Genomic DNA, 14,287 nt, shown 5'->3' on the forward strand with positions numbered 1-14,287 from the left:
CGGCCCGCTGTGCACTGAGCCCTCCCCGGCTGTTCCCGCCCGATCATTGATGCGGTATCGACTTAGGGGGCAGGAAAGGTCGGCGGACTTCGGTGCAGGCTGTGGTGTGGGTTTCGGCCGCAGTGTTCAGCGTTCAGGGTCCATCCCAGCATCTTGCCGGGGGCAGCGGCCCTCCCTGCCTCCAACTCCAGGTTCACCTCTCGGGGGACAGCCTGCCACGGAGGCCCTGCCAGCATCCACTGGGCCATCGTCCCAGCTCCTGGTGGCAGCGGGGGGACCCCGGTCCGGTGGCTTCTCTGGGGAGATGTGGTCATCCAAAAGGAGGAGAAGCTCACAAGGAAGAAAACTTCCACCCCAGCTCTTGAATTACTTGCACGGTCAGGACAAAATGTGGCTTTGGTGACGGGAAGAGTTCCACGGGCCGGGAAGCAGGCGGGTCAGACGGATATGGGTTTGAATCCTGCTTGGTCTCTCCCTTGCTGAGCCCTAACCCAGCTCCGCTGCCTCTTCCCCGGAAGGCAGGTCAGCGTGGTCGCCCAGAAAAGGCCATCTTTCAGGCACACTTTCCCTCACATGGACCGTCTGCTGGCCTTCCCAGGACAACACGGCTCCAGCGGTCCCTGGGAACCCAGGCGGAAGGTGCAGAACAAAGACCACATCCCCACCTGCCCTCAGCCCCACCGGAAGGATGCTGGAGGTGGAGGTCAAGGTAAGTCCCTTCCATTTCCGCCCTGTGCTGGCCTCTGGTCCCCGGTTCTCAAGAGTGACGCCCTGAAGGCTGGTTTTGTTTTAAAATTAATCAGAAAGAACAATGTTCTGGCCTTGGGAGAACTGGCTCCTGAGGAAGGCTCCTTGCTGGGGGTTCTCGAGGGTTGAGGCTGCTTTTCTGGGAAATGAGGGAGGTGGGCAACATTCTACCACCTGCTGGAACATTCCATTCTATTGTGTTTCCTCGAGAAGTAAACAACCAGGACCTAGGTACACACAGGGGCTGGAGGGAAATGAGTCAGGGCACGCCCTCAGCAGCAGTCCTCGGCTTAGACGGTCACACAGTCCCGTTAGGGTTAGGGTTAGCTAAGTTGAGTTCCCCTTAGACGATGCGTAAACATAAAGGGATGTGTAAATATAAACCAGGCCTCCCCACTAAGTGGGGTTTTCGGGCGCTCCCTGCGGGGTCTGCTTACCCAACACCCTCGTGCTCCCTGGGGTTTTAGGGAAGCAGGAAAAAGCAATGAACAGGCTTAGGAGATCTCCATCATCCCAGAGACTTGCTTGTGCTCCTCTTAAAAGGCTGATTCGTAACACGTAAGAATCCAATTTCTCCTTGCAAATGGTCGGGGTGGACTCTGGTTACTTTTAAATGAATGATTAACTGTCTTCATTGTTGGTGTTTTATAAACAAACAAACAAAAAACAATGGAGCATAACGTGTATTAAACACTGAAAGGGCAGAGCGCTGGGTCGAACCCTGAGACTGGGTCCTCAGGCCGGTGTCCTGCACATCCTCACTGCGTCTGAGAGTCCCTGGCGGCGCGGTCACTCCGGGTGTGTGCCAGCCCAGGCGCACACCGCAATGCCACCGCCACCCACACGAGGACAGCCGGGGCCAAGCCACAGGCTCAACCTGCCCCCAAAGGCCCCTCCACGCACGTGCGCTGAGTGGATTTCAGGCAATTCTGGAGCACCTGTGGCCCGAGCAGACACACTCACCATCTCCCGTCTCCCTTCGTCCTTGTCCTGGAGTTTCAGATGCGCAGACACCTGCAGGGGATGAAGGTCACGGTGTGGAATCAGAACAGGTGGCCGGCAACAGGACAGACTCACTCAGCGACCGCAGGCCCAGTGTCCCGGGGGGCTGAGCCGCCAGACGATGGAGGAAATCCTCAGAGGTCTGGGCTTCCAAGCTTCCTTGGTTAACTAAGGTAGGTCCAGGAGAGCAGTGATGCCTGGGATGCATCCTCTTACCTCAGGGGATTCTCTGCTATGCCCCGAGGGAAGTTAGAGAGATGAGGAATCCCCAGGCATCGTCGAGGGCTTGAAGCCGACTGGTGCATATTCAGGAATTTCACAAGCCACCTGCTAAACCACTGATAGCTTATAATTATCCACAGCGGAGTATTTATGCCACAGAAGTTGGTAAGTGGTACATATAAGAACTCCAGTTTTGCTGTTGCTGTTGTGTTGTTTTGTTTTGTTCGAAATCCTGCCTGCTAGCACACCGTGGGGTCCCTGACCCTGCTTGGTGAAACCCTGAGTAACCATCACCGTGCCCAGCATCAGCCTTGTTCTTCTCTGCCAACGCCTGTGACCTTGGGAAGCAAGGGTTTCGGCTTCCTTATCAGCACAGTGGTGAGGTTAGAACCTGCCCACCCGGTGAGCTAGCGAGGTTGTCCCGAGGCCCCACGAGAGACTAAGATGCAGGGGCGAGGGGCCAAAGGGCCACGGTCCCAGAGTCAGACAGGGCCAGCCGCCTGCCATGTGACACCAAGTGTCACATCTTGGCTTGCCTGGTGGTGGAGGGTCGGAGCAGCACATGGAAATGTACCACCAATGGCTGGTGGCCAACATCACCCCTCCACGTGGGACAGGACCCTGCAGAGTGAAAGGTACCCTTTCTCATCAACTCAGGGTAACTGTATTTATCAAAGGAATCGTGAAATTCTCAAAATCAAAATGTAATTGATTTTAACTCTGAAAAATAAATGGATTTCACAGCAGAGGCTGGTGACAGGTTGGGGGAGGATGGAGGTGACAGCAGGAGTCACCAATCTTGTTTGCAAAAGAAAGCAGTGATTGAGCTGGAAATCAAAGTGAAGTTCCTCAAACAAGTAACCAAGGACTTCATGCAGTAACTCTGACAAGCGAAACTCTGGTCACCCCAGATGAAGGTGAAGTAGCGATTAAGGAATCCACAGAGTCGTTAGAAATCTTGTATTTCCTAACTTTACCACCTTATTTTCAAACATCCTGTGCCCCCATCAGTATGCCCGTTTGGAGGCCAGAGAAGCTACATGGTCAGGGTGCCCTGCGCTCATGGCTGCTGGGGGAGCCTGTCAGAGGGCAGATCACGTACCCGACACCTTCCCTGCTTCTCTCTGCTCAGCTAAGGATCTCCTGGAATTGCCCTTCGGACAAGATGCGACACCACAGAAAGGAAGCCTTGCGCCATCCGAGTCAAGAGTGCAGGGCATGGGCTTCCCTGGTGGCGCAGTGGTTGAGCGTCCACCTGCCGATTCAGGGGACACGGATTCGTGCCCCGGTCCGGGAGGATCCCACATGCCGCGGAGCGGCTGGGCCCGTGAGCCATGGCCGCTGAACCTGCGCGTCCGGAGCCTGTGCTCCGCAACGGGAGAGGCCCGCATACCGCAAAAAAAAAAAAAAAAAGAGTGCAGGGCAACACTTCACCCGTAGCAGCCCAAGAGGAATGCCCATCTACTGCCCAAGTACAAGGCAGACTAGCTGGGAAGGTCCCAAACGTGCCAGGAGAGGCCCGGAGGTCGGGCACCGCCTCGTGCCGTGGACGAAGGGACGCAGGACATCAAGCAGCCCCGGGCACACACGCTCCATGACGGACAAGGGCAGCCCACTGACCTTCCAACCTCCTCTGTCCGGGAGGCTCTCTAGTGGCTCCCCTGGCCCACGGTTGGTCACTGTGGTCCCTGTCCACCTGGTACTTGGCTGGGTCATGTTCTGTCCAAAGAGCACAGCTGGGCCAGGCCATCCTGGACCACACTGCACAGGACGCCCGGGCTAACTGCTAAACTCTCGGAGGCGCCCTTCCTTGTGTGTTTTGCAGGATTACATGTCTGATGACTGTGCCGGGCTATGAAGGTGAAGGCCTGGGACCCAACCGGTGTGCAGCAAACTCTGGTTTCACCCCCACCTGGCGGGCATGTGAGTCAGAGGACGAGACCCTCAGGGCCCTGACCCAGGCACCAGACTGCCTGGAACTTGTGCCCAAAGCCGCAGAGCACTGATGAGAAGGGAAGAGCCTCAGCTGGGGCACAGGACTGTGGTCACCCTGGAAGCGGTCCCTCACACCAGCCAGGCTAATAACCTTCTCAGAAACCTGACCTCGATTTCGTCATCCAGGGTCTACAGAACCCAGGGCCTTGAGGGGTTGCCTTGGGCAAAGCTGTCCAAATAGCACACCCGGTGTCAGGACTCCGTGTGAGGGAGGGGTGCTGGGCGCTGCGCTGTCTCACGCGAGGAGAGAGGGGGGCGGCCAGGTGAGGGGCTGCAGGCCCCAGGACGCTCACCATCATGGCCTCCTGCACGGTCAGGTGAGGCAGCAGCATGTCGTCCTGCATGATGTAACAGGACACCTTCCGGAAGCAGCGTAGGTCCCGCGGGAGGCCGTTGATGAGGACCTCGCCCTTCATGCCCGTCTCCCTGCAAGGCCAGTGAGAGGACGTGTCAGCCCGATCCCTCCTGCACCCCTTCCTCTTCCAGGACCTGGGGACGGGAGAGAGGACGGCCCCTCCCAGCATCTTTTCACTGGGCCAGTAGGGACACCAAGCCAGGCAGGGATGGGAGGCCCAGACAGCACCAGAACTCAGAGGAGGGAACTGCACAAAGAAAACACTCAGTGTGGAAAGGGAGAGGCAAGCGTGGGGCCTCTCTGGGACAGCACACTCGTAATAGGCGCCTGTGGACCAAACCAATGGAGATACACACGGATGCTCCTACACGCAGCCACGAGGTCCCACGCACACCTCTGGCTTTGCAGGGTTTTATGAGGTGGGCGTATGAACAATGCTATGTGCAGCCGAGGCTACACCAACCACCCCAGAGGCCCCAGAGGCCAAGAATCTTCAGTCTGGGGTGTGGCCACTACATCAGAACCAGGTCCTGGGGGTTGCACGACTATGATGCTGACTGGAAGGACCACTGCAGGCTCCCTGGGCTCAGGTGGCTCAAAGAGGAGGAGGTCTGCGCCCTGACCCTCCTCGGCCAAGCGATGGGAAGCTGTTCTCTCTGACTACAGTGGAGGTGGGGCATCCTATGTGTACTGTGGAGATGGAAGGGCATGGCCCTGCCAGCCACGCTCACTCCCTCATCCACAGACCCACTGGGCATCGCTATGGCCCGACGCTCTTCTGGGCGCATCATCTCAGTCCAGGGACACAGTGGGAGGCATGGGCATCCTACTAAGGATCCCCGTTCTCCAGCCCTGCCTCCCCGATGCCATGAAGAACAGAAACACAGAGCGTCTATGGAGACCAGTGCAGTTATATCTGGCGTCCAACTTCATCCAGCCCATTGCTGTGACCATGGGCCCTGTGGTGGGTCCCTTCTTTCCTTCAGGGAATGGGTGGGATCAACTGGCGTTCCAGGGAACCAGGCTGGGAGCTCAGTTGTCTCCAGGTTGCCCTCTGTGGCTCCAGGATGGCCACGTGCCGCACAGGCTGGATAGCAGCTGAGGGTGTGGGATGAGCTGAAAAACGGCTGCTCTCCCCTCCCGTGTCCCCAGCATGACGCTGGGTGTTGGAAGTTTGGCTCTCACCTTTAGAAGTGAATACAACAGACAGGAATCTGCCATAAGTGAGACTTTTAAAAATCCTAATTTTCATCTTTAAAGAGTAATTCAGAAGTCCTAAGGAAGGGGGGGCGGAATTTCTCTTTCTTTGCCAGTAAATGAAGTTATTTTTTAAATGTATTTGCTGAAGTAGCAAATGGAAGCCATGAGATCTGAAGAGAACTGGCTTTAAGAGAGCATTTTGTTAACACTTCTGAAGGTTCGGTTTTCAAATCATCCTCACATGAACGTCACCGGACAGGACGTCGAGAGCTGTGTTTTCCGAATGTCGGAGCAGCTAACGTGGCCACAGGCAAGAGTCACGTGAGCTCTGGGCCCCAGCCTGACGCTGCTGCTTTTCTTCTGAAAATGGCTCATCTTACCTTTGACCTTCATTCACACTTGTCTCAGCGTTCTCCTGCCGTCCCCCTCCCCAACCTGGACCTCTCCATTACTCCCTGTCCCTTAAGGCCTGGCCCTTCTGCCCCAGGACCTCCCTCTCCTGAGCACAGCATCCACTCACCACCACCAGGTGACAACCAGCATGTGCTACCTTCTGATGCCCCCAACGCCGGAGCTCTGCTCCCTTCACAGGTTCCAAAGCCCCTTACTGTGAGACACCCCTCCGGCTTCCCGGGAGGCTGCCCAGAGCCTTAAGAAGTGACGGGATGGACCATTCATGCTGTTGGCCCCTGGCTGACCACTGGGCGAGGGTCTGCTCACCTGTACCCGGCCAGGATGTTCATGAACGTGGACTTCCCAGCCCCGGAAGGACCCATGATGGCCACCAGCTCTCCACTGTTGAATTTCCCAGAAATTCCTTTCAGAAGGGTCTTGTATCCTGTGAAAAGCGGAGCACATTCATTTTCAAACCAGGACTCACTTGTTTTGCCCCCAGTACTGCAGAAGCAAACACACAGTACACTTGGCTGCAGAACCGAGGCCAAAGGCAAGGTTTTTTACGCCATAGTAACAGCATTCCCCAACCTTTTTGGCACCAGGGACTGGTTCCGTGGAAGACAATTTTTCCACGGATGGCGGGGGGGCGGATGGTTTCGGGATGATTCAAGTGCATTACATTTATTGTGCACTTTATTTCTATTATTATTACGTTGTAATATATATATATAATGAAATAATTATACAACTCACCATAGTGCAGAATCAGTGGGAGGCCTGAGCTTGTTTTCCTGCAACTAGAGGGTCCCATCTGGGGGTGATGGGAGACAGTGACACTCGAACTGTGTTGCTTATGTCCAGTCTACTCCATAAGATGCAGCTTAATTGTCACTTGCCACTCACTGATACGGTTTTGATATGAGTGTGCAAGCAGTTGATTTATTATGGTCTCTGGGCGGTCAAACCTCTCTGCTAATGAGAATCTGTATTTGCACCCACTCCCCAGCGCTAGCATCACCACATCAGCTCCACCTCAGGTCGTCAGGCATTAGATTCTCATAAGGAACGTGCCACCTAGATCCCTCGCATGTGCAGTTCACAGTAAGGTTCGCACTCCTATGAGAATCTAATGCCGCCGCTGATCTGACAGGAGGCGGAGCTCAGGTGGTAACGCGAGCCATGGGGAGCGGCTGTAAATAGAGATGAAGCCTCGCTTGCTCCCCCGCTGCTCACTTCCTGCTGTGCGGCCTGGTTGGAGGGGCGGGGCTTGGGGACCCCTGCCCTAGTATTTATGAAAATGCTGAGTTCTGGGCAAGAAAATGGACCTCAGGTTTTTTGGATGCCTCTGCCTACTTCCTCGATTGCACGTCATGGGTGTATCAGTGATAAGTACCAGTGCACGTACAGCGCTTTAGAGTTTACAAAGCCCTTTCACGGACATCATCTAGGGTACAAGGACTCCACCATTCTCATTTCGGATTGAGGAACTGGATGTCCAGCGGGCCTGGGTGACTTGTCCAGGACCCCAGAGCCAGTGTGAACAGATCCTAACCCAGGGCTGCCCCACCCACCACAATGGTCAACTCATGCCTTTATCAATTTATTATTTCATGTATGAATGTTCTATTTCTCATCCCTACCGGTATAAATTATTTGTATAGAATTTATTTACAAATCATTACTTTATAATTAAATGATTCATGTATTAATAATTCATTAATAATTAAAAGCTTATCATTTTGCACTTGCATCACATTGCTTTGGACTTCCTGCCAAATCTCCATCCGAGAGCTTTGTAAAAGGAAAAAAAAACTACATATGCCAAATGGAGTCACGTTACTTTTTCTCAAGCAGACTGTTCAAATGAGCTACAAAGAATAAAATAGAAGCAACTGGATTCATCAAAAGACTCTTCATTCAGAAACATTTTTCAGGGACTTCCCTGGCGGGCCAGCGGTTAAGACTCTGCGCTTCCACTGCAGGGGACACAGGTTCAATGCCTGGTCGGGGAACTGAGATCCCGTGTGCTGTGCGGCTCAGTCAATAAAATAAAATAAAAATTAAATTTAAAAAAGAAGAAACACTTCTCAGTCCCTGAGAAACATTCCAAGGACATGCCCTTAAATGATCAGAATCGGGCAAAAACAGTACTTTGGCTTCCCACGCAGAGCTGAAAGGGGCCTGATGAGGAAAGGGCCTGTGGAGCCCTTGACTGAGCCCTGGTCTTGGACTCTGCCCCTAGTCGCTCCCTGAACCCCCAAACCTGTGTGTCTACTCGAGCCCCAGCCTGGGTCTGGGGAGTCTTCTCCCAGCCGCCTCTCGTCTTCCACAGATGGGACACCCTAAACACCCAGCCTGTCACCAGCTGCCTCCTTGAGCTGGATGGCAAGTCCCTGAGGACCTTTGAATCAGGCAGAGAGAAGCGGAAGCGAAAGGCAGGAAGCACGCGGTCCTGCGACCTGACTCGTTACGGGGAGCGGCAGCCACCTGGGGAGACCTGAGACGGTCACCCCTGGTTGGGGGAGAAGGGCTGAGGAGCAGACGGACGGGGGCAGGGGGGCCTGGGGCAGCAGCTCGGGACCACAGGTGAGTCAGACTCCTACCCCCGGGAACGTGAGTGATGGCAGGTGGGCAAACACACAGCAGGGGAGCCCAAGGAGGCCAGGGTTGGGGGTCAGGGACCCTGAAAGATCATGTCTGCCACATGGTGGACAGATGGAGGGAAGAGCTGGGGGACAGCAGGGCCCCCTCCGTGCAGGGTCAAGCCCCAGCGTGGGCTACCCATGGGATGGAGCTCTGCGGAGGGGGGCCAGGTTCTCCGGGCCCCGGGCCCAGGGGACCTGTGTGACATCACTGCGGGAGCACTAATGCCGGGCGTCTGCTCCTTGCTGTCTTCCTGGGGGTTCAGGCGGCATCGGGGTTACTCCAGAGCAAACCTTCCTTTAGGCTGTTCTGCCCCTAGTTCAGAGCCGATCCCCAGCTGGTCCCCTGGCAACCGGGAGCCGCCCGGTTAGGGAAACGGACGGCTGAGGTGACCGCTGGCCACTTAGAGGCCACGCGCAGCCTGCCCCTGGGTCATGACGCCTGAGGACAGCCTCACCTGGGGGATCTGAGGGGTCCGTTCCCTCCAGCAGGGCCCATGGGTGCTGCTTTCACTGTGACCCGTGGTATTGGGGTCCACACGGGGGCACCGGATAATAACACTGCCAAGGAGCTCCCACAGGCTGTGACACCCACGGCCAGGACACCAGGAACTGACATGGATCTGGGAGTTGGGGGAGCATCAGGCCTTTCAGGGGAAAAGGCGGGCAGACCAGGGTTATAGACCATGGTTTTGTCATTTACAGCCAGCAAACTGGAGTTGGGGGTCTGGCTGTGGACCCCAGAGCTAAAGTGACACACGTGGAGCCAGGTGAGTCACCGGGCCCCAGCTCTTGCTCTGGAGGGGCGTGGGCTCCCAGGGGGACGTGGAGCAAGGGGCAGGGCCTACGTGTGACACGATGCAAGGCTGGCCAGCTGAGAAACGTCCTCACGTGCAGTGCACCCTCTCGGGCGGTGCTTCTCTAATATCAGAAACCTGTTTTTCTTTTCTTTCTTTCTTTCTTTTATTATTATTATTTTTTTGCGGTGCGCGGGCCTCTCACTGCTGTGGCCTCTCCTGTTGCAGAGCACAGGCTCCGGACGCACAGGCTCAGCGGCCATGGCTCACGGGCCCAGCCCTTGCTAGGCACGGTGTGTTTTGTAAGGGAGGGACAAACATGCCACAGCATTTCTAACTATCCCATGGATCCACTAAACGCGGAGCTGGTGGACGGGCCAGCCCTGTGCCTTGCCCAGTGGGCATCAGGAAGGAAAACCACGATGGTAAAACCGGTAAAGGCTTTCTCCATACACCCCGCTAGTGACACGAAAATGAAGCCAACTGGAAGTGACTTGTCCATGATCTAATCCTTTTCAAGGGGAGTTGTGACATGTACAGAAAATCCACACGTCCATTCAGCACCCACCTGGTGGGGCTGTAATTGTCTCTAAAGACATGGAGATAAAGATGCTTATTAGCAGTTAGCATTAAGTGAAACTGAAGGGCTTTCTTAGTTATGTCTGCAGTTACTTTCAGTTATGTTACTTTTAGAATGTTACCAGTTGGGAAAAAGCCTGTCCAGACATCCTGAGTTTCAAGAATGAAGGAGCCATCTGAGCAGGCTGCTTCTAAAGGCGACGCCCGCCTGCCAGCCTCAAACAGAGTGCCCGACAGGAGCCCAGCGCCTGATACCTGCCCCCAACGCACACCTCCTTTTGCCTCCCGGTCCTAGCATTGCCCCTAGAGGTCGTGAACATCAGCTTCCCGAAGACACGACCAGAACAGCCTTCTGAAGCACCGTGTCCTGTGCATGGAGCGGTGCTTGGCACGTAGTGGTCACTGAAAAAGCGTCTATGACGTTGATAATAAGAAGGTGAACTCTTGGCACAGGTGAATTCAGAGTGACAGCCACCGCCTTGGACATTGCCCTTTGGTTGTCACTTCTTTCCAGGCCACCCCCAACAGGACCAGACCCCTCTGGTGAATGCTGGGCCAGCAGGAAACGGCCAGGAGCTCCCGGAGGACCAGCTGTCTGGATGGTCTCTGAGGTCAACTCACAGGGCGGGCACTGCCTTATGGAGGGGCCGTGGTGTCCCTGTGCCTCACATCCTGTAAGTATAAACCCATGCCCCGTCGCCAGTAAACTTTTACGTAACAGCAATCAAAATGTGCACATCCCATCATTTCTGGGCGATCACGTTTGCTTGTTTGTTTGTTTGTTTGTTGCGGTACACGGGCCTCTCACTGTCGTGGCCTCTCCCGTTGCGGAGCACAGGCTCCAGACGCGCAGTAGTGGGATCTTCCCGGACCGGGGCACGAGCCCGCGTCCCCTGCATCAACAGGCGGACTCTCAACCACTGCGCCACCAGGGAAGCCCACTCGTGTGTGTTTTTAAGCCACCCAGTTTGCAGCAATTTGTTATAGCAGCCACACGAAACGAACACGCCCAGCCTCCCACTGCCCACGCCAGCCACGCCCACGCCAGGCCTCCTAGGTCCTCCCCGGGGGACCACTTCCCTCGGAAGATAACTTCCTGCTTCTTCCATGAACATTACGTAAAAGTTGCACTTTTCAGCCAGCAAGCCTTCCCAAGGGGCAGTGTCCTGAGAGGGAATGTTCTAGAAGCAATGAGAGCTGCCACCTTGCAGCTCTTCCAGGGGCCCTCCTCCAATCCAGAGTCATTCTCAGACTTTCCTGTGCGGCCCACATGGGCACGAAGCCTGGATAAAGCATCCTCAGTGCAGGCTTTTCATAATGAGGTTAAAGGAGCCGATTAAGCTCTGTCCAATTAAATGTGAAAAGAAAGATGATCGACCTTGGAGTTTCCAGTGGGGACCTTGGGAGAGGGGGGAGCACGGGGGTGGGTGGCAGCCTGGGCCTCATTCCCCGCCGTGCTCATGGCTGGACAGTGGCCATGCACAGGCCGTCCATCCACCATCCTGGCCTCAGTTTCCCCTGATGAAAGAAGAGGTCTACCCTCCAAAGACCCAGAATTCACCAGGTGTGTGCGTCACGTGGGGCTTTCTTCCCTGGACAACCAAATGTCAGCTGAGGTTCAGGTGTGGGCTTTTATTGAAACGGCCAAGGGTCCCAACCTAAGGGCCGGAGACACGGAATTCCATCTGCAGACTCAACGCTCACGGCAAACGTTGCTATCGAGGCTGAACCCAAGTTTACCAACATGCAGAGCCTGGCCCAGAATCCTTCCTCAATCTGAAGCAGGTCTTTCCTTTCACAGAGATGTTTTTCAGTTGGCTCTAAACAATGACAACTAAAAAGAAACGAGGGAGCCCAAGCAAATTAGAAAGAGCCAGGCACTAAACCCAGATCACTGACTATTTTCAATTGGATGTGTGTCTTTAATTTTGTTTTTTTAATGGTAAATTTTTGCACAGCAGACTCACAGGATTCTAGAGTGAGGCATTTCCTAGCTCTGCCAAAGAAGACTTGCCCAGCCCCAATGCACTGCCCTCATACCACACACATCACTGGCTCTCCCCTACCCGGAACTGTGCTCACTGACTGGGTATTTTCTCTGCTGAGAGGTAGAAACGAGGCAGACATTCCTACCCGGCTGATGAAAATTATCATCGATGTCACGGGATGCGAAAATTACGGCAATCAAAGGATTGTCTGGTGTGGTGAGCACGAATCACTCTGGATCCTTCTCAATGTTTGGAATCCAGGAAGGGAACATCGACTGAATGATGGGAGAGGGAAGTGGGGCTGTGGGACACAGAAGAGGTTGCCTTGGCGGCTCAAGAGAGGACAAGTCGTGTTCTGGTTGTCCAGTCGCCTCGTCTCCTGTGCTCGCCAGTGTTGTCCCTTGTACCCAAATGGCATGGAGCAATTCAGCCCATATGCACATTCTCCATCCTCATGAAGCATCGTTTTCGAGAACTCCTTTGCTGGCATGGTAGCTGGGCTCACCCTAGCCATGCAGGGAAGCACCTCTGGACTGCAGGCGTTTCGGTGGCCAGTTCCATCACATTCTAACATGTGTGAAATTCGTCTTGACCACGAATTTAAACATATTCCAATTTCTGGAGTGTTGTATCCACTGTGGGGGGATGAGCACAGTGGGTGGGTGGCCCGAGGGAGGGGTCGGCCCTCTAGAGTCTGGATGTCCCAGCATCGTGCCTTCCCGTGGTCGGTGTCTATGCCCTCACACTGGCCCAGCAACAAGCTTTGGGACGAGGCTGCTTAGAAGAGGGGGGACGGACAGTGGGTCTCAGCTCATCTATCCCCAGCACCAAGCAAACTCCAGCACGTGTCCTGCCTGAAGCTGTGTCTCTTTGCACCAGCCCTGTGCCTCCTTAATAATAACTCTGTAAACAATGAGGGATAATTCAGACCAGACACTGAATGGGAAATAATTCTGCAGAGCCGCCAGCCCCGTGGTCCCCAATATCGCCTGCATGTGGAGTCTTCCTGGAGCTTTGGAAACAATTCTGATGGAGTCGGTCTGGCCCCAGGGGCCCCTCCATCGCCCTACAGCTGTGCCTCTAGTTTGCTGTGTGACTGGGGCCAGTTCCTTCTGCTTCCTAGACTCACCTTCCTCACCTGGTGAGGGGCAGGGAAGAGTACTTGACCTTAAGGGTGTTTGTGAAGATAGAACAAGATCACGTGTTTGAAGGATGTCACAAGGAGCTGCAGGTAGATGATGTAATAAGCCGTGGTCGCTAGAGATGCAACTGGGACAAAACGCATCCCGGGAACCGCAAGCCACGTGACAGCAGTGTCTCTTCACCTGAGGAGGAACAGCTGGACCGCCATCCTCATTCAGGTGGACTGAGGACGCCACACGTGTCCTGGCGCATCTGCGGGGAAGGGGCGCCCACCAAGAGTGCCCGCCTCAGGGTTAACATTCTGGACTTGGCTGCTCAGGCTTGTGATCATTTTCAATGAGCCAGAGCCCATTTCTGGAAGGCTCCAGAAAGCCTCCAAGTGCTGCTGGGTGAAGAGACGCCGGTCAGCCTCTGTGAGGAGGGACAGGGCTGCCTGGGAACCCTGACCCCAGCCTCCCCAGGAGAGGACCTACATCTGTTTACACCATGAGGACTTCTGTCTCTCAGGGGCTCAGGGTCCCAGAGAACACTGATGGGACATTGCTGGGAAATCATTTCCTGCCACCCAGGCTACACGGGTCACCTGGAATCACAGCCCCCTCAAGCCAGAACTCCTGGGTTGGGCGCTCAGAGCAGCTCTGAAGCTGATGCCAAGACAACATGCTGTGCACCCCTACATGCACACACACACCATGTACATACACTGTGTACACAGACACACACCAAGTGCACACACACCATGTACACACACACTCCGTGTACAAACATACCGTGTACACACACATATCGTGTACATACACTGTGTACACACACATACCATGTACACACACTGTACATACACACACACCATGTACACACACTGTGTACATACGCACACCTTGTACACACACATACCGTGTACATACACACACTGTGCACATACACTGTGTACACACACATACCATGTACACACACTGTACATACACTGTGCACACACACACACCATGTACACACACGCCATGTACACACACACCCCACGTACACATACTGTGCACACACACACGCCATGTACATACACTGTGCACACACACCCCATGTACATACACTGTGCACACACACACGCCATGTACACACACACACCACGTACACACACACCCCATGTACATACACTGTGCACACACACCCCATGTACATACACTGTGCACACACACATGCCATGTACATACACTGTGCACACACACA

At 54.7% G+C, this 14,287-nt stretch overlaps 1 protein-coding gene across 3 annotated transcripts in view; it reads right to left on the bottom strand.

Annotated features, from left to right (window-relative positions):
- Nucleotides 1–14,287, bottom strand: part of ABCG1 (ATP binding cassette subfamily G member 1) — a 65,147-nt gene that overhangs the window by 17,572 nt on the left and 33,288 nt on the right. For 2 of the 3 annotated variants that reach the window (XM_029214144.1, XM_029214143.1), the window contains exons 3-5: nt 6,242–6,359; nt 4,260–4,392; nt 1,711–1,761 (exon numbers count right to left, since the gene is read on the bottom strand). In XM_029214144.1, coding sequence (XP_029069977.1) covers nt 1,711–1,761; nt 4,260–4,392; nt 6,242–6,359 — 302 coding nt within the window. Of the gene's footprint in view, nt 1–1,710; nt 1,762–4,259; nt 4,393–6,241; nt 6,511–14,287 lie in introns of those variants that run through there. The other variant, XM_029214145.1, reaches the window with a different exon arrangement.

Source organism: Monodon monoceros, unplaced genomic scaffold, assembly GCF_005190385.1.
Source record: "Monodon monoceros isolate NGI ecotype Baffin Bay Population unplaced genomic scaffold, NGI_Narwhal_1 Super_Scaffold_11, whole genome shotgun sequence".
Classification (NCBI taxonomy): domain Eukaryota; kingdom Metazoa; phylum Chordata; class Mammalia; order Artiodactyla; family Monodontidae; genus Monodon; species Monodon monoceros.